Source organism: Limanda limanda, chromosome 8 (genome assembly GCF_963576545.1).
Source record: "Limanda limanda chromosome 8, fLimLim1.1, whole genome shotgun sequence".
In the NCBI taxonomy this organism is placed as follows: domain Eukaryota; kingdom Metazoa; phylum Chordata; class Actinopteri; order Pleuronectiformes; family Pleuronectidae; genus Limanda; species Limanda limanda.
Genome location: NC_083643.1, coordinates 20,396,646 through 20,424,542, shown reverse-complemented (window position 1 = coordinate 20,424,542; position 27,897 = coordinate 20,396,646). Strand labels below are relative to the sequence as shown.

General features: G+C 40.5%; 1 protein-coding gene across 1 annotated transcript; it reads left to right on the top strand.

Annotated features, from left to right (window-relative positions):
• Positions 1-57: 57 nt before the first annotated feature.
• On the top strand, positions 58-27,886 carry tubgcp6 (tubulin gamma complex component 6). The gene is made up of 26 exons (XM_061076836.1): positions 58-94; positions 544-1,349; positions 1,511-1,674; positions 2,295-2,502; positions 3,461-3,619; positions 4,510-4,631; positions 4,775-4,838; positions 4,940-5,049; positions 5,238-5,329; positions 7,987-8,126; positions 10,805-10,954; positions 11,990-12,071; positions 12,621-12,709; positions 13,126-13,241; positions 14,392-14,530; positions 14,624-14,716; positions 14,834-15,411; positions 15,766-17,030; positions 17,672-17,833; positions 19,339-19,507; positions 20,494-20,635; positions 22,416-22,610; positions 23,354-23,486; positions 24,763-24,976; positions 26,315-26,508; positions 27,325-27,886. The coding sequence occupies exons 2-26, from the start codon at positions 564-566 to the stop codon at positions 27,414-27,416; spliced, it is 5,658 nt and encodes a 1,885-aa protein (XP_060932819.1). The 5' UTR covers positions 58-94; positions 544-563; the 3' UTR covers positions 27,417-27,886.
• The last annotated feature ends 11 nt before the right edge of the window (positions 27,887-27,897 follow it).

Here is a 27,897-nt window from a genome sequence, read left to right as displayed (position 1 = left end):
ACAAACGGTAGCATGCATGGGAAGCAGTCTCCTGTGGTGGATACAAGCCTGAAGCTGTCACCTGAACCAACTGATAACCAACCAAACCAAGAAGGTAAATCGTGTCAAAGAGCATTTTAGCGTTAGCTGGCTAATCAAACACGCAGTTTGACGTTTTAAACGTTAGCTTAAGTTAGCATAGCTTAATGTTTGGCTGAGCTGCGTCTGGTGCCCCACGTTTATCTAAACTAATCACACAAGGTACAACTTTGTCCTGGGTCTGCTGGACCGTTCTGATATTGTCTAAGGTCTGGGTAAACATTTACCGGGATGTTGTATTGACAACTGTGGCATGAGTGGTGTGTGATGGATAAAGTGCTGAACATACACTGAATGAATGAATGTGTGAATGGATGAATGGCTAAACTGTACTGTAAAGACATTGGAGTGGTCATCAAGACTATAAAATCACTGCAGACCATTTCTCTTTCATCCCAATGCTGAGCTTCTTCTGACAGGGAAATAGAACTGTTCCCACTAACATCCTTTATTTCTCCACTACAGGCTGAGGCATCAGTGGCACCATGTACTCGAGCCCCAATCACCCCATGAAGCCCAGTTGCACCAGCAGCAGCATCACTGAGCTGCTGGGCACCCTGTGTGACTGCAGCCTGTCTGGAGTGTCATGGAAGCGTCGAGCCCTGGGTGGAGTCTCAAAGGAAGGATTCCGGAGGGCTCTCAAGAGGCGTGCTTACGATGCCCTGCTCTCCAAGCTGTTTCTGGATGCCAGTAAAGTTTCCTCCTCGGGACCGAGTGCCACCGCTAATACGCCGCCCAGAAACAAAGTCCTGATGATATGCTTTGACTTGCGGGTGGCAGGGTGCAGAGAGGAAGCAGAGAGGTTGGAGGACCAGCTCGGGAAGCTGCCGGAGGAAGCGTCCTCTGGCCTGAAGGAAATAGACGCAGTTCTTGAGCTCCTTGTGCACCTGGCTGGTTCTGCACCTCCACCCTCGACCTCTTTTAACAGGGACTACATGAGACGAGAGCGGCCCGTGCTGCGGAGGCCTGAACCCTGGGGCTACCAGAGCGAAGAGCTCCAGCGGCTGGAGGCCAGGTCGTGGGGGCTGGTGTGCGGGGAGGAATGGGGGACTTTGGAGAGTTTGGGTGAAACTCAGGGGTTGATGGATGCCCCTCCAGGTACAGGGCTGCTAGCTCTGAGGACCAAATTGGAAGTGGAAGAAAAATTTGAGAAGGACACCAGGATGACACTGTTCGGAGCACTGCAGCACACTCGCACTTCAGACATAGATATCAGACTGGACCTGCCTCCTGTTCCAAGTAATATTGATGTGACCGGGCTGGCTATCAGGGTAGGACACTATGGCTTACGATAGTATCTTAGCTACACATTGTTTATTTTGTGACTTTTTTATACCTTGTTCAGCCTGAGGTCGGGTTTATAGTTATGACCTTGTTTGGTTTAAGTGTTAAGCACTGAGGTGATAGTCAGTCTTACTATCTCTCTGTGCAGGTCCCCCCCTGTTTAGATCAGTCTGAGGATGAGGGCTTCCAGTCGTCGTCCAACCTGACCCCAGACTCTCAGTCAGAGCCCAGCCCTGTTCCAGACATTGATATATGGGAGGCTGCCCGCACCTTTGAGCCCGGAAGACGCCGCTGTTGGGAGTCTGTGGGACGGTGAGTGCCAATGTCTCTGTAGGAACTTTGAAAGCACCTTAATCATTGTCATTGTCAAATTGCTCTCCAGTGAATATTTGAATGTCATGTAATTCATTATTCATTTGCTAATAATGTCATTGCTTTCCTCACTGGTCAACCTATTGATTATTGTGGATATATTGACAATCATTAATGAATTCGATTAATAAATTCAATGATTTTTCAATAATCACAATATCAAAAAGTTGTCCATAGGTTTTCTGTTGATCGAGTTTTATAATGCAACAACGTAACACAAAGTCAAATTAAAAAAAGAATAAGATGTGATTGAGCGAGCAACATAAGCCCTTTTCAGACATGACCTGCGGGTTAGATAAAAAAAAAGCGACATAGTTTACCCACCGTTTGAAACCAGCACCTGCTCTTATCATCACAAACTCTTTAGACATCTTTGTCGATGTCTTCTACATATGTGTCACCACTTTTTTTTTACCTGGAGATAGTATTATTTATAATTTTTTTACCATCTTTGCGACTGTCTCGTGCTAGAAGCGTGATCAACGTAGTTAGTTGTGTTTTCGCTCTCCCCCTCTCGGGAGCAGAACTAAAGCCGAATGCCACTCTGTTTCTCTCACCAGCCCACCAGGGAAAAGCGAGTCTCTGTATCTCACTGAGGGAGGCAGGGAGGCCTTTGACCAGCTCTATCGTCTCTGGGAGGGCGAGATGAGGGTGGTGAGCACTGAGACCCTCTCCCCTGTCCTCCCGCTGGACTCTCAGACACAACTGGTCTCCAACCTCCTCAACGTCCTGATCGGAGTGGCGTCCACAACCTTCCCTCTTAACCAGGTGCATTTAATGATTATCATTTCAGAGTCTATAATATGCAATAAAAAGAAAATGATTGTTGTTTTAGGGCTCTGTCACACCGAAGAGATAAAAATGAGTGAATTTATAAAAGCACTACAACAGCATATAATTACTAAATCCCACTAGAGAAAAGGGAATCAGGCAATGAGATTTAGCAGACGCCTCATACATCTGTGATAAGCAAGGAAACCTTGTTGATTTATAACTGCACATTTACTCTGTAAAAATAAAACAAGACAAAATGTGACAGTGTCAAGCATACACTTGAGTCCCGAAACACTAAATGATGAAGATATAAATTAAAATATTCTCAATGCTAAAACAACAGTAACCACCAGAGAGCTTTTCTGTTGCTTTATTGTTTCCCATTAAGTTTTTATATTTCCAGAAGACAACATCAATCGAATCACAATTCCCTTGATTACTCCCTTAGCCCTTTACGTCGTTTCTCTAGCAGACATTTATCATTAACATGGAGGCAAGAAAAAAATATGGACCCAATATCTTGAAAAACGTCATAATATAACTTAATAAATGTTCATGCATCAAATTCCTCATGTGAGATTCTTGTTCAGACGGTCAGAGAAGTGTTTACTTAACTCAAAAGTAATCTCGCAAGCTGTGGTGTGTGATGGTGCATAATACTGTCTGTGTTGTTTTCGTCATCCCGCAAGGAATTCTTTTCCATCTCTAATAAAAGAACGAGAAGGACAAAATAACAATTGTCTGAGTATGTAATCCAGTCAGATATAAATGCACCACCATACCTTCTGAAATCACCATGGAGGTGACTCTGACAACCTCAACAAAAATTCAATAACATGAGCTTAAGTAAGACTGTCTTTGCTGCAAGGCTATTTTATTGGATCTTATTAGACCGTACACTTATTCTCTCGTTGTTCGGCCACCATCTGTAAATATGTTATCTGCTTCCCAGAGTATTCAGTTTGACGTCAGGCCTGGAGTGTGCATCTCGGGAGCCTCTCCAGAGAGCGTGGCTCGTCTCTTGAGGGAGGTGGCCCAGTACGGCACCAACTACTTGAGGCTGAGTAACTTTTCTCTGAAGAGTGCCGACAAGAAGGGCCTAGTCTTCCAGGTATGTGTGTATAATCCTCATTAATACCACTGAGACTGCATATCTTACTCCTAATTTTTTCTCTACATATATTCTGTTGGGAACAGATGCTACAAGTGGTAAGTCATTTCATTTCCAAATACTGTGTATACACGTATACAAATCATTAAATTTTTTATTTCAAATTTAAGGTATACATTTATAATTATGCTAATTATGAAATACACAAATGTAAGTGTTTGTGATAAAGCCTTAGCTCATCCATGATATCAAACACCATGAAGACATATTAAAGGATGGGTTCCCCATGAGCCATAATCAGAGAGAGATGAGTTTTGCTCAGCACATAGTTATATTTATTAATTCTACTCTACCAACTAAAACTAACCATGGTGGACTGTGACCCAGATAGTAATCACAACGGGAAGAAATAAAGGATTTAGGACATGCCAGCAATTTTTGAAAAATTATACTTATTACCAATATTGGATTATCACGACAACCCTATTGCTGCTCAAACTGGCTATCAAAAGATTTGCTTTTAATGTGATTTCTTGTGAATTTTGATCTAAATCCTGTATAATTTTTCTATTTACAAATGTATATTTTAAATAGGCTTTCAGCAATCTTTGTTAGATGTAGCGGATATCTGTTAGCATTTATGTCACAGTTTCCCTCATTTGTGTATCTTTTTGAGCAGATGATGATTGAACTATCTTCCACTTTATTTTAAACCAAACTCAGACTGAATACATTTTTAGATGAAATTAGAATATGAATGTTGTAAACCTATCATTCAAGTACAAAATGCATAATATGTTATAAGAAAGGTGCATTTATCAATCTATGCACAAGGTCAACTGAGCTTTTCAGTGGTTTTACATCTGCACAATAACCTGTTTCTCTCAAAGGCTTTTACAGGAGGTCTCAGGAAGTATCTGCATTACTACAGAGCTTGTGTTCTCAGCACTTCACCCACCCTCAGCCTGTTGACCATCAGCTTCCTCTTTCGTAAAGTTGGTCGCCAACTCAGGTGAGGTCTGGTCCTTTTCTTTTGTTGGTGTCTAGCGTGCATGTCACAGTTTTAGACCTCACCCGGTCATCCGTGTAGTCGTGTCCAGACAGTGAGGACCTTGATGCAAATATCATCTGATCTCTGCGTTCTTTTAATCTAAGGTACCTGTCAGAGCTGTGCTGTGTTGACGGGCCTTTTGGTGTGGGCCAGGCTACCTTCCCTGCAGTGAGTGCTCTTTTATCTGCAAACTGCAATATGTCATCCATCATGGCTGTGTTTAGCCTATCAGATGGGGTGTCAGCTCTGTGCCATGTGGCTCTCCTCAGGGTGTTAAACTGCTGTCCTACCTGTACAATGAAGCACAGCATAACTGCAGCAACGAGAACTATCCGGTCCTGCTGTCGCTGCTGAAGAGCTGCTGTGAACCCTACACAAGGTCAGTCACTGAGCTCCTCTTACAAACGTGTCCTAAAAACCAAATATGTGACCCAATAATGACATTGCCCACTATTATAACCCAAGAACATGACTTTACTTCACTCATTAGTGGAGCTTGCTGTATTGATCTGTTTTCTACAGACTTGTCAGGACGGTGTGTGACTGTTTTTACTGTGCTTCACTCAGGTTTGTGTATGACTGGGTGTATAGTGGCGTGTTCCGGGATGTTCATGGCGAGTTCATGATCCAGGTCAATGAGGAGTACCTCAGCTCCAGAGGTGAGTCGACACACACACGCTGTCCCATAAACACTTTGGCTTCAGTCAGCAGGTTCTGACAATGAGAGGCCTCGCAGACAGATTGTCTAGCAGGAAAAAAAAATAGATTTCATTACAGACTTTATTGCCTAGTTGGATTTGTCCTTGTGTCTATAAAGGACGTCATGAAGTTATTGGATGATAATCAGTGGGAAACAGAATCAGCGACCACAGCTGTGGGGACCAGAGCCATCTCCGCTCAGTAAGCCACAGGGACAAACACAAATCAACGCTCTTCCTTTATTCTCTTCAGTTGGCACACCACGCTGAGTAAAATAAAACATTTTATAACATAAATTAGTTTTTTATTCTTTCTTACATCTTGTCTTTTGTAATTGTCCTTGACAAATCTAATCTGGCTGAATATATTTTTAGTCCAATTAATGACTCGACTCCTCAAGGAGCACAGGAGGGTGAAGTGGAGACAGGAGGTGATGAGGCTTACAGGGCAGATAAAGACACACCCATCTGCACTCTGCAGGAACTGAACTGCTTCTGTTGCCTTGGTCACGCTGCTGTTCAATGCCATGTCCCGTTACATGTCTTCAATCGTTTTCATTACCAAGACTAGATTTTAATATTTACTGTTTTATATGAAGAAGCATTCAAACTTTATTGAGTTTTACAATTAGGGCTGCAACTAACCATTATTTATATTGCCAGTTAAATTGCTGATTATTTATTTCTTATTTTACAGATTTATAATTTGATTTAAAAAAAACATCAGATAAAAAACTCACCCCCCAAATCCAATGTTTTGTCTGTCTAATGATCCGAAACTAATAAAACATATAATCTAGCCATTTTCTGAGAATTGGCTACTGAGTTAAACCACAGTTTGCCTTTTTACACATGCACAACGCAGCGGGAGGTTCTCTGCACAGACACGTTCACAACAGCAACAAATCCCCCACGTAATTCAGGTGAGAGGTGGAGCAGCAGGGTGCAGCAGACAGGGCCAGGAAGTGACATATAAACTGACATGAAAGTGCTATCAGCCCCCCCCCCCCACTCGTTCATGGCAGAAAGTTCCACTCAGACATTTGCGTTCACACATGCACCTCGTCTGGAGAAAATCCAGAGGATGTGGAGTACAGTGCATGTCTGAAAGCAGCTTATGTAACTTGGGCAGTTAGAGGTCTCTTAATCAAAATAATAACAAAAGACAATGTTATGTGAAGCATGTCGTATAATGGGAGTTGTTGTCTTCACTATTTCTTGTCCTACTATCTTCTTGGGGACTCTTTGTTCCACATTTGCGCTTTACTGGAAGAGCTTCGGCGACAGAATGCACAGCAAATGGCAATGAAGAATCGTGATCTATTGAGAGGGACAAATATTTGTGGAAGAGAAAAAACAGATGACAGGCTAACTGGGTAGCAGTGTGTTTTCCTTTCAGTTAACATTGTTTGCCCTAGAAGTTCTAGCAGAGACGGAAAAAGCCACTGGCAAAATGGATATGACCCAATAAAAAGGCAATCAAAATGAAACGTTTTGAATTAAACTGGAGATTTCTCTGGTTTTGGACATTGTTTGAAACATTTTTGATAATGTAAGAGCCCAAGTCAACAAGATTAATAATATAGGTCTAGTTATTATTTACACATTTTACTCATCAAGATAGTTGCTGATATGTTTTTTTTTCTTTGTAATTGACTTTTTATTGCACTAAGCAACAGCAATTTGAAAAAAAACTAATGCTTCAACAAAATATTATTATTAATTTCATAATATAGTCTTATATTAAAATGAATATCCATTTTATTTATTTATTTTTGAATATCCAACACATTTACAGTGTTGGACCGACAAACCAATACTGAAAATGTCACCTATATGGTAGCAAACTATCTCATCATTTTCTAACTATTTATAGACAAAAAATTGCATAGAGAAAGTAAATGTCAGATTAATTAATGATGAACATATATTTGAGCTGCAGCCTCATATTAGTGAATTTTTAACGAGTATATAGTAATTTTGTTTAAACTGTGTTCCCCAAACAAGTACACACAGTAATTGCGTCATTTTGACAGTAGTCAATAAATATGGTTTCATATGAATCATCATAGCCTGTCCAAATACTGTATGTCATGCAACACCCCATTCAAGGTCAGACCGTCACCTCGGCTGCGTCTGGCTAAGAGGTTCATTTGCTCATCGGTTACACCTCATCAGCTCCTGCAGTGAACCTCTGCACTTCTCGCGCCTGATTTTTGGAGGACACACAAATGTCATTGTTCTGCTCGAAGTCCGTCGGCCAGGGAGGCAATCAGCGGCTAAGCTTTCTTGGCAAGCCGCAGGCTTTCTGTAAAGAGCTCGGGAAGCTCAGTGCATTCATGTTCTCTTATGCTTTTTGCTTAGGATCACTGAGCTAAGCACTAACAATTTCCAAGTGTTAATTCAAGCAGCCAGAGTTTTGCCATGGCCCGTAAGTCATACTAATAAGGGAAAGTTTTTTGGGCCCAGCGGAGGCTCTTGGCTATTACGCCACTGCTATTACTCTCCGTACCTCAGTTGTGTGAGAGTTGTACTGTTATCTGAGGCATACGGGGCAGCAAAAAGCTTTGGTCTAATTTCTAGAACATCATGTAACAGGCCTCTTTACAATTCTGCAGACAAAAACTTCTGGATCCAAGGCTACACTCTGATCTCTAAGGATGTGGAGGATTGTGTTCCCATCTTCCTCAAACACATCGCCAATGATGTGTACGTCTGCGGAAAAACCATCAACCTCCTGAAGATCTGCTGCCCACAGGTTGGTTGTGAACATTGATACAGAAAGATGAGGCACATGTATCCTTAATTATAATTTTTATTTATTCACTTTAAATTAGTTGTGTTTTTTTTACCTTATCAGTATTTAATGTTAGACTTTGCACAGATTTGCTGTGACAAAGCATATCCACAAATTATCCACCTGCCACAACAATAATTGACCTATTTTGAAATCCAGAGTGCCTGCGAGGGTTGAGACAAATTATCAATACTGTCACATGGGTGGAGAGTGCAAAACATTATCCATATACAATGTTCCTTCATGAGTATTGTGATACAATCGCTTTTTGTATTGATGTAGAGGTTTTTCCATTATTCACTGCAGACATTTTAACTCTGTTCTGCTTTCTGTCAATGTGGAGCTTTGTTGTTCATTTGAAGATGCTACTTTGCCCTTTAAAAACCTAGGACGACCGTTTTTTATTTTATTAGGGAGGTCCCTATTCCCTAATAGCTATTGCGATTTAGAATTTTTATTTTGTAGAAGAATTGAATAATAATTTGATCAAGAAAATAATTTCTACATTGACTGAATATTGCAATTCTTACTATATTGAGTATCAGTATGAGTCACCTCACATCATTCAAAAAAAGTAGTTAAATGTTGTATTGTTAAAAAAAGAGTTATGAGTGTTAAAGTTATAATTGTATAGAAATGGACCCTCACTTGGCACAATGGCTGTTAACTTAACAATTGAAAAGCTTCAGTGAAGCGTTGAAGTTTTTATGTAATTTAATTGTGTTCATTCTCTTACATCACTGTGTATTACCTGCTGATTCACCAGCACATAATGTTTTCTATGACCTGACCTACCTGACCCGAGCAGCAGGGCCTGTGCTCCTATCCAATTGCCATTCTGGAACGAATACTTTCTCTCTATACCAATTTCCATGATTGCTGGGGTCTGTCATTCTGAGAGAAACCGCAGGATAGCTGCATTTAAAATTATGGAATGAAATATGTGAATTGAGGAGATGGCCACTAATGTGCTTTCTATTGTATAATAGAACCATTTCCCTTGACTACTGATATTGTATACATATCTCTTCAGCTAAAATTTAATATTTATTCTACATGCAAAACAACACATGAATACATAGCACTTAAGTAATCTAGTAAAGATCAAAATAATTTAAATAGTTTTACTAAAAAGAATAAAATATTTAATTCAAGGGTATTTACCTTTTTTATTACCCAATAAAATATAATTAAATGATACCCAGGGTTACAGTGTTAATATTATTTTTTCTCACACAATCAGCGAAAAAGGATTCCTTATATTGAAAAAGCTTTTACTCGGCTGTAATAACTCATCACCGTGATCTGGGCTGCAGGATTGTCAGATTTTCCATTTTATTTGTATGCATGTTATGCAACAATTCATAAGCTCTTGTAAGCTTAACAGTTTATTAATCCTATGTATTATGATATTAATTATGTATATAGATTGTTATTAAGATTACTCCACATATCATAATTAGATCAGACTATGACTTTACTCAGTTTAAGGAAATAAGAAAAAGCAGTTTAGATGGTGGCGTTATTCAGATAAAAATGTGTCTTCTGATATCCAAACACTCGGACCACATCTTTTTATAGTGTCTACATAAATCCTGTTCTGGCCCAATTGATGGTCCAATCACTTGACATTCTCTGCATAATGTATTTACTCAATTGCCCTCTCAAATCATGTCAGCTTGCTTTTTCCACTCTGAAATTTTGATACATAAAGCTCATATAATTTCAGAGTACACTGGTTTAAGATCAAACAGGGAATTTGAGACCACAGTTCAGAATTTCAGTTTTTCTTTAATGTTATTTACATCAAGATGGGTTTTAGACCTTTGGACATGTCACCTTTTATATCAGACCTCTACATTATAAGATGTGCAAAAGTAAAGGCACAGATAGTCAAAGATGTTTACTTCAGTAGGCCAGTAGTTTCTAAAATTTTTGAAGGACTTTCCAAATCGTTGTATTGACTATGTCCAATGTTTGCCAATGGCTCTGATGGATATTGCCTTTTAGAGGCTTGTTTTTCTCCCACTGACAACAGCACAGTCACTACAGGTGAAACTCCAGGATAAAACAAAGCGTAGATGTTCAGATCTACAGTATTTGATGTTTAAACAGTCAAAAGTGCGCGACCTGAGCAACAAGGAACACCGAAACATTGAATCAAACTTCCTACAGAAAGGGTTCAATCAAAGAGAATCACCCTGTTGTAATGGCCCAGACCATGAACCAGTAGAGATGCTGTGGAGTCGTTCACACCAGACCTAAAAATTACTCAAAATAAACTTTTCTGTTGGGAGAATGTTTAACAATTCCTCCAGAGCTGATGTGAAGCAACCAGGAGCATAATTCTGAGGTTAAAATAACTTTTACCACTTATTGAATTGAAGGATTTCCTTACTTTTTCCACCAGTACTATGAATATTTAATGTTTTTTTAACTCTTTGCCACCATAGGTTTAGAATGTTTGCTTGTTATTAACTAAGACACGCAGTGTTTGTCTATACTCTGTAATCCCATCATATTTTATGAACATATTAACACTCAAAAGAAGGTAATTACAAAGTGTTTACATACTACAATCAATGTTAATCACTGAGGCTTTTTTATATATACCAACTTTTTTCACTTTGTGTCCACAGCACTACATCTGCTGGTCGGAGCTGCCGGTGCCTCGTATTGCTGTCACCTTCTCCCTTCAGGAGGTGGAGGAGATCGAGAAGGACTGTGCTGTGTACCGCGGACGCATGGAGAGGATTGCCAAGCATAGCGCCATCAGCAGGGAGGAGCAGGTACTAAGACACACATTCTTCCATGCAAGCTAACATTTCTGTCATGTATTTAATTATTTTCTTCTTTGCATGATAAGCTTATGTTATTAATGTTGCTTGTTTGAAAAGTATTCTGATCAAATTTACAAAAGACAAACACAAACAAAATTCACTTAGCGTCAAGGAATAACTCATTTGATTTGTGAGGCCAAAGGTCACGGTGGCCTCACAAAGTATTATGTTTTTCTTTTAATGTGATTTCTTTAGATAAGTTTGAAGGAATGTCATCATATTTTGTACAAACATTTACTTTGACTCAAAGATGATTACATTTTTTTGTGGTCAAAGGTCGAAAGATCACTGAGTTGTTTTGAACACAGTGTATCAGGAATGCCCAAAGGGAATTTGATCACATCTGGTAGAAACATTCACTTGGGCTCAGGGAAAATCTGAATAGAATTTGGTTGGTCAAGGTCCCTGTTACAGCACAAAGCATATTGTTTGCCTTGTGAATGAAATATCTCCAAAGCACCTTAAGGGAATTCTTTCACATTGATCTCCATTGATGTAGATAGGTTGATGGCTGTTTTGTTTGAATCTCCTGAAGTCCAGTATCAGCTCTTTTGTTTTGTTAGGGTTAAGAATAAGGTTGTTGTTGCATCTAGATAAACAGATGCCACTATGTATCTGCTAGCTGACTTATTGGATTTCTGAAAATCAAGGGACTTCTGGGAAGAAAGGCAAGTAAGACAAGCCTTACACAAGTATTATTGACGATAGAGAGAGAGAAAGGAGTTCGTTTTTTTACATAACATGATTCATGATTGTGACATTACCCCTAAAGCACCAAAGATTTCAGCAGCCAGTCATTATAATGATTCAGCTGAAGTCTGGGGCTTGCACGCTGCATGATTTAGTGTAACAGTCTGGTTTGTATGGCCCGTATAGTGAGTGTTGCTCGCTGTGTGGACTGGCAGAGGTAGAGTTGAAGAGGTGAGCCACAGGGCAGGTGGATGTTTCTTTGTTAATGATGATTTCTTGTCTGTCTATTATAAGGCCCTGCGTACAGAGCAGGCACGCCAAGAGCTGATCAATCAGGTCAGAGCGTCAACAGCCAAAACTCTGGAAAGCATCCGTGGTTAGTGTTGCACACACACACACACACTTTTATATAATTTTTTTGATGTACATCATGCACACACCCACCCCTCTGAGGATACCTTTCACAAATGTAGCATAAATCACATTCGCTTGTTGACTCCTGACCACGAGCTTTCTTCAACTTCATTCCTTCCTCTCAGGAAATCACATGAGATGCACCGAAGCAACTGAAGTGAGGAAAGCTTTGAGTGGCTTCAAATTCTACAGAATCTAATCAGTGCTTGCACAATTTAGCAAACTACTCACATCATCAGAAGATGTTTAGCAATTGAGAAGTGTTCATACATTCAAGAATCTTTTAAATTGTTGTTTGAGACCCTCTATAAATCCTGCTAGCTCTCATTATTTTATATTTTGAGGAGTCTTTTTTTTTTCTTAGTGTAATTATCCTTGATCCACGTCTCAAATTATGACGTCTTTGAGGGAAATGGGTGAGGAAAGTCCTTGAAAGGTTTATACAACGTTTAGTAAGTTGGGTGCATGTGGGGGTTAAGAGGCCCACTGTCATCTTTCTTTCCTCATGTAGGACGTCAGGTGTCACAACGTCTGGCTGAAGAGGCCAAGAAGAGGGAGCGTTTTGAGGGGTTTAAGCAGCATCTGGACCAAGAGCAAGAGGTAGTAAAGTTTGTTTTACAAGTTTGTGCTGTGTATGTGTTTACTAGAGATCGTCTGATATGTCAATACACATTTAGGGGTGATTTTTATTGAAAAACTGGCAATGTCAAAGTCTCGACCAAAGCCGCATGACACAAATACAACCAAATATATACATATTGAATTAAGAAAATATATATTTTGTCATCAGTCAGACATTGGAAGGGATTTTAAGTATTTAATTACCAATAAGTACTTATATATCCTTCTTGCTGTTTACAAGAGAAATATATGAGAATGTAAGATGGTGAAAAAATATATCTGGAGAAGTAAACAAATATGAACAAAAAAATTGATATTATGCAGCTGCAGCACTTGTGGCTTTGTTTTCAGAAGCTTGAAGGAGTTCTGATTTGTTTGTTTGTGTTTGGCACCAGTGGCGGAGTGCAGCCAAGAAGAAGCAGGAGGAGGATGATTTCAGCTTTGCCAGAGAGCTGAGAGACAGAGAGAAGAGACTACAAGCCCTGGAGGAGCAACTGGAGCAGACAGCCAGGTCTTTTACAGCCTCGACTAGAGGGATGTTAATGCATTATGGATGATTGATTAATCTCTATTAAGATTTGATTTGATCTAGAGTATTTTAACTATGTGCAAACACGATGAGAAAGGATTTCTATCGTTGTGGGATATTTCATTCACTGGACCTGTTCCAAATATCCACACTGTCGGGATAACTGTGGCGCCGTAGAACAAGCGAATGTTATCAAGGCCTGTTATGTGAACACCATGTGTTGGGCTTTCCATTCGATGGCTATAAGCTGCTCGTAAGGTTCACAGAGATCAGAGTTTACCAAGGCTGAAGCAAAGACCTGTATATGTTTTCATCTTTTTGTCCAGCCAGTTACCACAACTCCATAAGTAAAGACTCAAAGTCCAATGTTTGGGGTAATATAAAGCTTTTGTCAAGGAAATAATTACATTTCCTATATGACAGGCCTTTACTGGTTAATTATACATAAGGAAATGCTCAAAACAGAATTCAGAGCAGCACAGACCCTGAGAGCACATATTCACACAGCGACATATGGCAGGCCAGCAGGGTTGCATCAAGTAGGAAACACACGGGTTACTCCAATTTGTATTCTTCAGTTTTGTTTCATTAAAGACAGGACATATCAACACAGAGAATAAGGTAACAAAAACACATCGGGTACATCTCCCTCCATCCCTTTCCAATCTGTACAGAGTATACGAACAAATGCAATGGAAAAATTAATAGGTAAAATAAAATGAAAGGGAATGTTACTCCGTGATTGTCTACTATGCACAATTTTTTTAAGGATCTTTTCGATTTAACATTGAATTATTCACTCTTCAAATAATACATTCAATTTATAGGATATTGTGGACAATCACACTTGTTGGCAAAAATTGAATATATAATCAATTATAGATATAGGATCATCTGTGTTCTCTAACAAGAGCAAAGCTACCTCACGACTGATAATTCTAGCAGGGAGAACAAGGAGGACAACCCAATTCATGAATAACTGCTCATTTGATGCTCTATAGACATTTGTCCCATTCCCAATGTGTATAACACTTTCATAGAAATGCATAAGCGGTGAGTTGCTTTGATAAGTATAAAAATTATAAAAATGTACTTGTATTTGTTTCTATTTTGTGTGTCTGTCAAATCACAGGAAGGAGCTGATTGCTCAGTACAGCCATCTGTCAGAGGAAGCTGCCCGCAGAGAGAGACGAGCCTTGTGGAGGGTGCAGCGAATGAGACTTGACGAAGCACGAGCTCAGTTCTTAATTCACGACAGAGAGCACACTGAGGTTTGTGATAAATTATCATAAGAGAACACACACAGAGGAAAATGACTGAAGAGTAAGTGAGGTGGTTTTAACCAGAGCTCTTGTGACTTCCAGGCATTAGTAGAGAAATATCCTTTAGGACAGGTGGGACCTCCTGTGGAATTTCTGCCTCCTATTTCCTCAACAGCACAGTCTGAACAACAACAGGTATAACAACACATTGTCTCTTGAACATTGACTCCTAGTTGTCCTCTTTTCTCAAGGATTTACTATTCACATCTTCAAGTGTATATAATTTCTAAACGGTTATCTCCCTGTCAGGAGGTGCCAGAGCAGCAGCGTGAAGAGACCCAGGAATCTGACGCTTTACCATCACCCCCACCCGACCCATCATCATCACCCATCATCCGCCTCACAGCAGAACCTGCGCTCATCTCTGAAGCGATCGATATCAAGGATTTCCTCCCCAAATTACCTAATCCTGACAGTCAGCAAGTGGACGTGGCCCTACAGGAGATCGGCTCTGACCTATCTGAAGTGTGCCCAACAGCACAACTAGTTGACTATGACTTCAGTGCCCCCTTTAGTCCACTCGAGGGTATCGCTGGCCAAGCCTCAGTTCAGCCCCGGCCTCGCTGGGGACCCGCAGTCCAGCCTGACTTGATCCAAAACCATCCGTCTTTCTCTCACATCCCCATCGGTGAGAATATGTCCCAAGTCATGGAGAATGTCCCCAAAGCCCCCTTCACCACACCCTCCAGCACCCATGGACACTCCTCTGACGCCAACATAGAGGTCGGGCCGTTTGTATCTGAGGTCACTGCTCCTCTATCGTTTCCCAACATCCACGGTCATGCCTCAGACGCCCACATTCAGATTCAAGGACATGTTTCAGGTGTCGATGGTCCTCTACCTTCCCCCAGCGTTCATGGTCACTCTTCTGATTCTCACTTCAAAGCTGGGGAAAATGTCTCAGACTTTGTGGCTGTTTTTCCTTCTTCCAATGTCCACGGCCATGCCTCAGACGCCCACATTCAGATTCAAGGACATGTTTCAGGTGTCGATGGTCCTCCACCTTCCCCCAGCGTTCATGGTCACTCTTCTGATTCTCACTTTAAAGCTGGGGAAAATGTCTCAGACTTTGTGGCTGTTTTTCCTTCTCCTAATGTCCACGGCCATGCCTCGGATGCCCACATTAACGTTGGGGAGATGGTTTCTAACATAGTTGCCCCTCTGTCCACCCCTAATGTTCATGGTGACAAGAAGGATGAATTTGTCCTCACGGCAGAACAGGACACTAAGATGGAGATTTTAGAAATGAAAGTAGCTGAAAAAGAAGATGAACGAAAAACTACTGAGCCTATGAAAGAAGATGGTGTGATAGTTACTGCCCCCTTCACCACACCAGGGCAAGGCAGTGGTGACCACAAAGTTGTGACAAGTGTTTCTGACTTGAGACGGGGGAAATCCCTTGAGAAAAACACTCAAGACCAAATCTCAGATGTTCATAACAAAGGCGATGAAAATTTTTCTTTGACTAACGTTCACACTCATGTCTCCAGAGAGCTGGCTGCAGATGTTGTTCCAGCCCAGCCATCATCCAGCACCCATGGACACTCCTCTGACGCAAACATAAAGGTCGGGCAGTTTGTATCCGAGGTCACTGCTCCTCTATCGTTTCCCAACATCCACGGCCATGCCTCAGACTGCCACATTCAGATTCAAGGACATGTTTCAGGTGTCGATGGTCCTCCACCTTCCCCCAGCGTTCATGGTCACTCTTCTGATTCTCACTTTAAAGCTGGGGAAAATGTCTCAGACTTTGTGGCTGTTTTTCCTACTTCCAATGTCCACGGCCATGCCTCGGATACCCACTTCAACGTTGGGGAGATGGTTTCTAACATAGTTGCCCCTCTGTCCACCCCTAATGTTCATGGTCACAGCTCAGATGCTCATATCAAAGTTGGGGAGAATGTTTCTGAATTTGTTGCACTGTTCCCTACTGCAAGTATCCACGGTCACTCTTCTGATGCAAATATGAAAGTGGGCGAGTTTGTATCCAACGTATCTGAAACAATACCTCGTTTTAGTAAACACGGGCATGCCTCAGACTGCACACTCCAGCCAGGCTGCCATGTGTCAGGGGACAACCCTACCTTGTCCCTTTTACCCGGCAGTTCTTATGGTCACTCCTCAGACTCGACGTTAGGTGTAGGATGTGTAGTTTCAGGAGAAGAACCAAAATGTCCTCCAATGCCTGGCAGTGCCCACGGTCATTCCTCAGACTCCAATCTAGGTGCCGGATGTGTTGTGTCCAAAGCTGGACCCCTTCCATCGCCACTGCCTGGCAGCGCTTACGGCCACTCCTCTGATTCGTCGCTGGGTATAGGTTGTGCGGTGCTGGGGACTCAGCTGCAACCCTCTGCACTACCAGGCAGTGTTTATGGCCACTCGTCAGATTCTTCACTTGGTGTTGGATGTGTAGTGAAGAGCAATCAGCAGAAACCAGAAAACAATGAAGGTAATAAAGGTATTGTATAATGAAAATAAAGAAAGTAAAAAAAAAAGACACATTGCACATTTTGCACTCGTACGTTTCTCTGAAGTTATGTTTAGTAAGACCACGATCATATAAAATGTTACCTCTTAATGCTAATTTACTCAATGTCCATAAACTGAGCTATATTTTTCAAGGGACTAATTATATATATTTGTTATAAAAATGTATATATATTTAGTATATTTATATACTTATTTACATGGTCTATAAATCTGATGATATTACCTGATAAATCATTAGAATAGAAAACGTGAAAAGGTAAAGAATGACAGTTAAAGTTTTAATTAAAAAACTAACATATTTAGTTTATAATGATGTAAAATCATCACGTCTATAGAAGCTTATATCACATAATTGTTATTCATGGTCTAATTGATCTATCAGCTAATTGTCCCAGATCTAGATATTTGCATGTAATCAGTAGTTGCACCGCTGAAATTAGTTTCAACTGACTGCTTTAAATGTTCTGAAAAACAAAACGATTTTTCAATACTGGGGAAAGACAAATATGGTAACTTTCTGCTGTGACCCTTCGGTGTTAAGAATAGTGCCTGATAATTAAGACGTCACTGAAAACTGTCTCTGTCTCTCGCTCTCTTTAGGTCCTGAGTCGGAGAGTCATGGTGAGCAGCTGGTGGAGGGCATGGGGTCCTGGGCAGCAGGCTCTGGTTTGTCCCCAAGAGAACAGTCTGAGCGGGAATACCTCTTAGCTCTGTCTGCTCAGTACCAAGTGGACCTCTATGACGACTGCTACAACCTAATGGGTGAGTTGAATGTGTGGCTGGAGATGAATAGTTCCTTTCTTACAATATATACAGGCTGTGTGATGTAGAGGCACAGCCAGGATTTTAGTGTAGCTTGAAAAGAGTGACCATATCATTTCCTTTCATACTAAAATAACATAATAACATTATAGATAGACATTTCTTAATTATAAACCTCAGAAGTTGGATTTCAGAAATGACTGTGTGGTTTGTCTTTGTCACACATCGGTCAAACTGAAAAAAGGTCACATTCCGAGGAAGTTTCAAAACAATCTTGGTACCGAAACTTTATTTAAAGCTTTATTTCACAGAACACAGTCTTGAAGTAATGAAAGTGGCTGTAGCTTATGTCAGGTTTAATAATAAAAATAGAGCCCTGATCCTATTAAAGAATTCTTTGAAAAATATCTATGTGATCAGGCTGAAATAACTCGATGAGAAATAGTCATCTGAAAAACAGCAAAACATGAGGTCATATTGTAGAGAAATCAAAATTATTCACCTCCACAGCAGTGAAGCTCATTTACATGTTCAGGCCTGATGCCTTTCTAGAGGCTTGTAAACATTGACTTCATCAACAGACACAGAGGACGCATGAAAAGCAGCAATATTTCATAAAGGTATTAAGTCTGGCTTATGTTTAAATGCATCATGGTTGGTTGAAGTGATCTTCTGTCTTTTTCACTCGTTTGTAGTTCAGTCATGCTGCTATTATTCATGCTGAGGTCTCGGTGAAATCAATCAGTATCAACTTAGCAAAACACGTCTTCCACACCACTGATCAAAGTCGGCGCTCTAATTATTTAGGGAGTGTTGCTTTAAATATTAAGAGCTTTGGCAAAATAACTGTTATAACTTGCGTATAAGCTAATGCTATTAAATTAAATCTGCATGCATTTAATATGATCAATTGTACATTTTTTTGTATTTTGTATTGTATTTTTTCTGAATTCAAATCAAGTCAAGTCTGACCCCCAGTAAGGTTTTTGAATATTGTGTGTAATGTCATAGATGACTAAGAAAGCAGATATCAACATTTGAGAAAATGCAACTTAGAATTTTGGGCATATTATCTTAAAAATGACTTTTTAATAAGTTATCAAATTATTTATCAATTCATATTTGCAGCTTTTATGAATTCGGTTCAATACACTTAATTCATCCCCTAAGGGGGAATCCAATGCAAGTGGAGAGCAATTCATCCTCTCACATAAGAGAGACTAAATACTGACAGGCTTAAAAATTAAAATCTAAGAAAATTCTAACAATTGCAAATATGTCACATCAGAAAATGGCTAACCAAGGATGGATAACATTAAAGTTTAGTTAAGTTTTCTAATAAATGTTGCAAACTGTTTTTCATCATCGCTTCTGACAAAAATATTTCTCTTTTTATTTGACTATACTTACTCGTTTTTTCTTTGTTGTACTTAAACCACACAGTTTTTGCAGTTGTGAGGGTGATATTTATTCAGCAACATACCTGTCATCTCTCTCTCTCACAGCTTCCTCACCCGAGTGTCAGCTGCTGAAGCAGGTAACCCGGGGCCCCTGGGGCCTTCATACGGATCCCACTCTCCGCAGAGCGACAGACACCACTGCAGTCCAGCTCAGCGAGATGGTGTCCCTGCCGGTTCTGATAAAACACTCTGTCACGACCCCACTCATCACACAGTGAGTGTCTGACTGAAAGCCAGCTGCAGGAGAAGCTCTGTTGTGTGTCAGGGACATTAAGGACTAATCATTTTAAAGTGTTTAGCCCCTTTTGCACTAAGATCCTGCTTTATTCCTGTTCAGAAGACTCTCCATTATGCCAGCTTTACCTATTTACTCTTAATAAGAGCCAGCATCCTACTGCACTAGTGTTTAAGTAATTTTTTTTAGATAGCGTGCCGACATCCTGGAGTCAGAGGCATGGCTTGTAACACAACAGTGTCAGCATCTGTCCGGCAAAACTGGCTCTCCTTTTTACACAGAACCATTTGGCTGCTTCCACCGCAGGCTTGATGGATGTGCCCCCCTCCCCCCAGCCACCCTCATTTTATAGATTTTATACATAACTTATCTAACACTGTAGCTAAGTGCACATTCTTTACTGCAGGAATAATTTAAATTCTTATTACATCCCATCACTGTAGGATCCTTTTTCTGTTTGAAATTCCATCAGAACACCAGACAAGCTTGTCAGTCCTTCCCAATAATGTTTCTGCACACTGTGCAGTTTAGCCTTTTGTGTGTTTAAAAAAATGAAGAAGCCTTTCTCATCCCGTTCTGCACACAGAGAGCGTGCAGTATATTTAGCATTGGAATTCATTAAATTAAATTTTTATTAATACATTTTTATCCTATGCTTAGATGACACAGGGGAGCCTTGCATTTGATTTTCAACTCTATTTTTTATCTCTTCTCTGCTGACTGTTCAGTGAAAGGGAACATTCCATAAATCCCACTCTTATAGAAATGTAAATTGCTCAGGAATAATTTAAAGTAATGGGACAGAGGAGGTCATCCTTAAAAGTAGAAACACACACACACCATTATATTCCCTGAGCTTCCTACAGAGCTGATGTCTATTTCCCACGACCTGTATCAAATGTGCAAGTCAGCATCATTTTCGTCTCCTTATCTTTGGTTTTCTCTCCTCCACCTTCCATCTCCAGTGTGTCTTTGGTGAACAAGGCGGTGGTGGACTTCTTCTTTGTGGAGTTGGGAGTTGAAAGACACTTTGAAGCACTGCGCCATTTCCTGCTGATGGAGGACGGCGAGTTTGCCCAGTCCCTCAGTGATCTGCTCTTTGAAAAGGTGATGCTCTCTCAGATGTGTCATTGTTGCATATTCAGAATAGGGTGACATGTGGTATTTCTCCTCAGTTCATTGCATTTACAGGAGATAGCAGGAAATGTAAAATGTCCTTGTGTCCTCTTGAATACACATTTTGTCTTTGAGCGATCAGCACAGTGTGTATTTAATGTTATCTTCTTTTAGCCTGTGAAACACACCTGAGGACTTACACACAACAAAAACAAACAGTTCTCAAAAAGAAGTCACAACCAGAGTAATTTCCTGGATCCTAGAGCCCATGAGTATTGTGATTATACTGGAAGTACCTCTTCCAAAAAGGCTGTTCTTGGAGCTGCTCTAATCAGTATATTCATATTAAGGATGACTAATAATGACGGAGAAGTGTCACTGACGAAACCACAGTTATCTCCCCCGACTCTGCAGTTCTCCTCAGCACGAAGAACATTTCTGTTAATTGCATTCCGTCTCAGGGTTTTCGTTTTGCCACCTGCAACTTTACAGTTTTAGTTCAGTCTCTCTGCTGGTGTTAGTGTTTCTTTCCTGCTGCAGCTGTTTCCTGGAGAAAACCTCTCAAAACCAACGATATGTCTCAGTGCAGACAAACAGCTTTGAGCAGGAGCTAAACAAATTTGCACATGAGCAGGGGCAATGTGAGAGCAAGGGAAGGGTTTTGTGGAACAGGATTACAATACCTGAACTTGAAATGAAGAAATTGTTTTCTCAAAATGAAATCGCACACTCTTGTAGAATGATTGGAAAGAAAAACCGTACATATACTTAGCCAGCACTTCGGCAACTTAACTTCAAGCCAAAATCATCATAGGAGGGATATGCACCATCTTGTCATATGTTCTAAAATAATTAAGGTGGAGTTACATTACAAGGGGTTGTTAGTGGAAACCAAAACAGAGGGAAAAGGAGAGTGAATACTGGAAATACAAATGTTGGGTGGATGTAAATAAATTAACTCAAATAAATTTTTATGTTGATCAGTAACTACCCTTTGTATAAATAAGACATTAAGCATATCAACCTTATAATGTCAAATAGTTTTTCCAGCTTGTTGTGCTGCCCCATGTGGCTGAAAACTCAAGTATTGCAGGTTTAAGCCTTAGTGATGCCGAAACGTATTAATAGTTAGTGTATTTTTGTATTGGATAGAACAAAGAAGTGTGAAAATGTCCTTTATTGCAGTAATGCTGATAAGATTAGCGACACAACCACAGTTTATTCAGATGAACCAATTATTCCTCCTCATATGGAATAAACAATGTCATACATTATATTACAATATACAAAAGGTACCGATGCCTGACTGGGTTAAACACAATGTGCAGCTGCGGGTCTCTGAAGCTTTTCATCTGTCGTATTTCTGTTTCTCTGTTTGCGGCACACGGTGGGTCGCTGCCAGATTTCTAGACCACTTGTCAAGGCCAAGCTTCCTGGCATGAAATAACAAGTGCAGTGTTCTCTCCACCTTGGTGCCGGTCTGCGGAAACATTCCTGTACGTGTGTCTCTGGAGGCCTAGGAAACAGAAGGCTTTTCCTCCCTAGCCAGAGACTTCAGCTGATTCCACTGATTAGTACACCGTCAGTCAGAAACGGGAATTAATCATCGCAATCAGCAACCTGTGGTGTTTGTTTGCAACGACAACCTGCCAACTTTAATACACTGGTGGCACATTTGACACGACAGGTGTGCAGGTACGGGTAGTTATCCTCGTTTGACTGAATGTCCTTATCTGACTGCCGTTTCCTACCCCACCCCCCCCCCCTCCAGCTGGGCAATCGGCAGACTCCCGGCGAGCTGCTGACCCCCTTGGTCCTGAACTCCATCCTCAGCAAGGCCCTGCAGTACAGCTTGCACGGCGACACCCCCTTGGCCGCCAACTTCACCTTCGCCCTTCGCTTCTTCCCGGAGACATTTCACCCGCACGCCCCTGACTCCCTCAACTGCCTGGAGCTGCGCTACAAGGTGAGGCCGTGTGTTTGACAGTGAGTCAGAGTGAGCGCATGCTAGATAGATATAAAGATGGATACTGTATTAATCCCGTGGGAAATTTAGGTCATCTAGTAGCTTATACATTTATATACTTATACACCTCACCGACATACATACATAAATCACAGAAACATAGGGACAACATATTACAGTATGAATGGGTCTGACCCTATGGTACAGAATACACCTACACCTGCTTGCAAGTGTGTGCTTGTTTCAGCACGAAAATGAGCGGATCAAGCTCTTAAACGGTTGGACCTTGCAGATCGATTAGAGTTGTGTTCCCTGGATGACATGCAAAGTGGCTAATGCCGCACACAATGTTCCCGCCTGTGTTGGTCGCCCTTCTAACTCTCACTGTTCTCTACCCACCGCGTCTCCATCTTCTCTTCTTCACTCTTTTCCCCATCTTTCTCTTGCTTTATACGCTTTGCTCCTCTCTCTCTCTCTCCCCATATTTCCTTTTCCCCCAATTCCTCTTCGCTTCCACCCCCATCTCTCCCCTTCACAATCCTCTCACCTCCTACATCATCGTCTCCGCTTTCACACCTCCCATCGTCTCATCCGTCACTCTGCCACTACCTGCCCCCCCACTGTTGTTTCTCTTCACCTTCTTTCACACTCAATCTCTCTCACACCTTCACTAACTTTTTCTCTCTCTCTTGCTTTGGCGGCGGCGTCGTCGTCTCTCTCTTTCCCTTCGTGCTGTCTCCCAGGTGGACTGGCCGTTGAACATCATCATCACGGACAGCTGCATGAACAAATACAACCGCCTGTTCTCGTTCCTGCTGCAGCTCAAACACATGGTGTGGAGCCTCCGTGATGTCTGGTTCCACCTGAAGAGAACAGGTGAGGGGATGGGAGCGGTTGATCGCAGCTCAGACTCTGGACCTCTGAGGATGAAGGGTTTAGATTCCTCCTGTCGCGCTTCAACCGTTTATGAAATATTCATAGAAGGGGGAATGGTGCAATTCCTTTATGTTTTATTTATACAAGGCACATCTCATAGCAGTGGGATTGTTGTACAATTGTGCGCTTCAGTGGGTTACATACCGGTAGTATTGATCAGCAAAAGCCTGTGTACAGACTCCACAAAAACATTTCCTCCTGGGGAAAAAACAACTGTTAGAAGGATGTAAACGTCAGTGATTATAACATCAGCTTTCATGATCACATGGAGCCAATGTGGCTGATACTTAATACATGATGGAAAAGGACTTTATAACCGGGACTATCATGACAGACTCCATGACAAATGAAATAGGCTTTGTCCATTTGTACAGCCCATACTCACAATCACAATTTGTCTCAAGGGGCTTAACGCAGTGTGACATCCTCTGCTCTGAACCCTCAACTAGAGAGAGCAAAAAGTACCAGAAATAGAAAAATGTAGAAACCTCAGAGAGAGTCTCAAGTGAGGGATCCTTCTCCCAGGACGGAGAGAAGAGCAATATATGTCTTGTGTAACATAGCACTTTAATGAAATATCAATATTTACAATAGGAAAAGACAGTCTCGAACATAAATGGAGCGGTGTATCAAAGTATTTTTTTATAAAAGAACATGTTTGACAGCTACGAAATGTCTTATAAAAGGCCAACTATCGCTTTCAGTACTAACTCTTTTGTATTTATCTTTAGCCTAAAAGTAAAAAAACATAGATAACTATAACTTTATTTATGTTGCCCTTTTCAAAACAGCATTTACAAAATACTTCATATAGAAGCACAAATAAAAGACAACAGGTAAATATAAAGAAACTTAATTACAGTCAGCATTTAGAATAATGTATATAACAATTTGAAGAAATGATAAAATAGCAAGAGTAAAACATATGCGTTACAGATAAGTAAGTTATGCATAAAATAATCGCACCAAAGTACTATAATTAAGTAATGTGTAGTGATGTAAAAACTGTGAATTTTCTAGTAAATACTAAATGCCGGTTAAAAGAGCACAAATTGTCTTTTGAGTGTAATAATAGATGTTAGAGATAATGTATTTACAGTTGTATGATACAGGGAAAAAAATGATCGAACTTAAAATTCAGAAACCAGCATATGTTGGTTATCCTCTGTCCTCTGCGGGCCGCTCCTGACTGGCTCTCCGTCCTTGTTCCTGTCAGCGCTGGTGAAAGGTGCGGGTCGCTCGGTGCAGTTCCATCAGCTGCAGCTCTACAGACATGAGATGCAGCATTTCGTCAAGGTGATCCAGGGATACATTGCCAACCAGATCCTGCAGGTGTCGTGGAGCGAGTTCACAGCCAAGCTGGCCACTGCCAGCGACCTGGATGCCATCCACCGCACACATGCAGACTACCTGAACAGAGCCATCTTCAGGTGAGGGCTGGGACTGCGCGTGTCCATATTACAGTATTTAGTGCAATATAATGCCTGCTGTCATTTCTGGGCCCATATGATTTATTGCTCTGTAGAAGAAGACAATTTGGGAACAAAACTAAATGTCCTTGTCTCGCCTTGAATTCAATACATTTTAAACTGCACATCATTATGAATGATTACACATTCAAGTATTTATCAGCGATAAGACTGTGCACCCCATGAACGAGTAAACAACACACAACAAGTAGACACTGTACACAACACAACTCATCACCTGTCGATGATTTGAACAGCACTGGCCTCAGTAAGGAAGTCGCATCACACTCATGACTTCTTTTTAGTTTTGATTTTTGGATCCTCTTGAGACGATTTGTTTCACGTTGCTCCCAGATTACTGTTTTTGTGATTTATTTATACATCTACATACAATGAGGTAAATTATCAAATGTTTTATATAAACATTTGATGAAAGATAATACATCAAATGTTCTTATGTTAGAGTTTATATAGGTCTGTTTTGTCTGATCAACTGTCCAAAACTGAAACATTTTCAAATATAAAATCTGAAAAATCTCATTCACTTTATAACCATAAAATGTCATTTTTATTTGACCTGTTTACTGTTTGGACCAATTATACTGACGTAAATATTGAAATAACATCACCAACTATGTAACAATTCAGATTACCATCCAATTTTCTTTTTAGGGATTATGAATATATAGCAAGGCAATTTAAGGCACAAATTGTGTAAACCATAAAAGCAGTTGCCATAGCATTTTGCACTCCTACATACTTTTACATGATCCCACTTGACATACAGCTCAAATGAATCACTTTAGAATACATTTACATTTAATAGATATTTTTATCGTTTTTTGATGAAAAGTGTGGTTTATTACACATAACACTATTAATAACCATAATGAAGAAGATTAAAAGCTTCCTTCTAGGCAGATATTCAAATTCATGTCTCAGAATCGGATCAGAACAGAACAAAGTGGATCCTTAAATCTATAGAACTTTTCCAATGAAACTTAAACTTTTTAGGGTTTTATGCTGCAGCACAAAATGCGGAAAGATGCAGGGGACTGAAATAATTTCTTCCAGCTCCTCACATGAGCAGCAAGTGGAAGCTGTGCACTCTGTAGCCATCATTTCATATAAAATTGATTCAAACTCCTCTTAACAAGTTAATTAAAATTCCAGTGGGACTTTTGATCCCCCGCTGCATGATTTCATCTCATTAGGTGAGCTTGTCACTATCACACTCTCCTGTGTGTAATGTCAGGACGTCTTGAAAAGCCTAAACTTTGCACTCTCTCTCCTCCCCAGGGGTTTGCTGACAGAGAAGGCAGCTCCGGTCATGAACATCATCCACAGCATCTTCAGCCTGATCCTCAAGTTCCGGGCCCAGCTGATCGCCCAGCCGTGGGACAGCCAGCACGGCGAGGCGGTGCACCCCAGCTTCATCGCCATGCAGCAGTCGTACAACACCTTCAAGTATTACTCTCACTTCCTCTTCAAAGGTGAGGACATACGGAATATCATTTCTCATCTGATTTAATGAAAATTTCAGTCGCTTTATTTGCATTCAACCACATTCAAATTCTGCACTTCTGATCCCTTCGGCTCAAATCTATTTTCATTGGGCAGCTTTAATAATAATAGATTAAACCTCATAACTTGAGAAAAGTATATTAAAAGTAAGAATATGCAAAATAAAAAAAACTGACTACCATTTTAAGTAGTTTCTATGGACTTTCATCAGTCACCTGTCGGATACAATGAGACGGATTGGGTTTCAGTTTTGATATATTATAAACTGAAATGAAAAACAGTGTTGTTTGAACTTGCCTCTATAGCTGCTGTCAGACATGAACTCTGTATAATGTCCTGAAATGATCTGGAGCGACTGTATGTGAGAAACAAACCTTCTCTGGGGTTTGTCCTGCCAGTTCCCCTTGTAACAACTTTGGAACATGTCTGTGAGGCCATGTGAGGCCAGTGAAAACACAGCAAGAGATTCACGGCAAGCGAGTGGGCATGTTGATCACAATTCAAACAAGCAACTGACACAAAATAATAACAAAAAACAAACAATATCTCAGGATGAAGAGACGTCGATTTACTGTTAACTAAACGGCTAATGTTTAAAGCCCTTCCTCTTTGTTGTGATCATTTATATTACTACTATATTGTATTATATGATATTATATTATTATCAGATTAGTTTTGCACTGGTTTTGAATAAGTTGAATAAGGCACCATTTTTTGGTTTGCTTCAGTTATGCTTTGTTGTAGTTTAACAAAAGTCTCTTTTCCTCTTTTCCTCTTTTCCTCAGTGGTGACCAAGCTGGTTAACCGAGGCTACCAGCCTCATCTGGAGGATTTCCTCCTTCGCATCAACTTCAACAACTACTACAAAGACTCATGAGCTGTGTGCCGGTTTGTTTCTAAGTTTGACATGAGCTTAAAGTTTCACAGACATGTTTGTTAGATACCTAACCAAAGCAGCAGTGTACTGTCCAACGTACTTGTTTATATTCTTAGTATCTTATCTCAGATCAGATCATTAGATGTATATTTTAAACAAAGTTATTCTGGCGTTCACGTCAGTGCACAGAATACATTAAAACCCCACCTGGACTTTACACTGAGAAAGGGTTTGACATTGAAACCACATTAGGCAATCACCCCACATCAACGTGCAGGATGTGAACTACAGGCCTGCTGCTTGATTAATTAGTCTGCTTCTGAAATGTGTATGCTGCCAAAGTTTGTAATTGTGATGAAGCTAATGCCTGTAATGAAATGTAATGCCTCCCGTGCTCAGGTGAAACTCCAGCTGTGTAGGTTTTAAGTGCATAAGTCTTGAATGGAAATGATATGTAAATACTTAAGGAAAACGCTTTGTT

Excerpts from the sequence above, each read along its gene's own strand:
- tubgcp6 (XM_061076836.1), top strand. The coding sequence starts at position 564 with ATGTACTCGAGCCCCAATCACCCCATGAAGCCCAGTTGCACCAGCAGC. Across the intron at positions 1,350-1,510 it reads TGACCGGGCTGGCTATCAGG|GTCCCCCCCTGTTTAGATCA; the intron begins GTAGGACACTAT and ends CTCTCTGTGCAG. Across the intron at positions 8,127-10,804 it reads TGAAGATCTGCTGCCCACAG|CACTACATCTGCTGGTCGGA; the intron begins GTTGGTTGTGAA and ends TTGTGTCCACAG.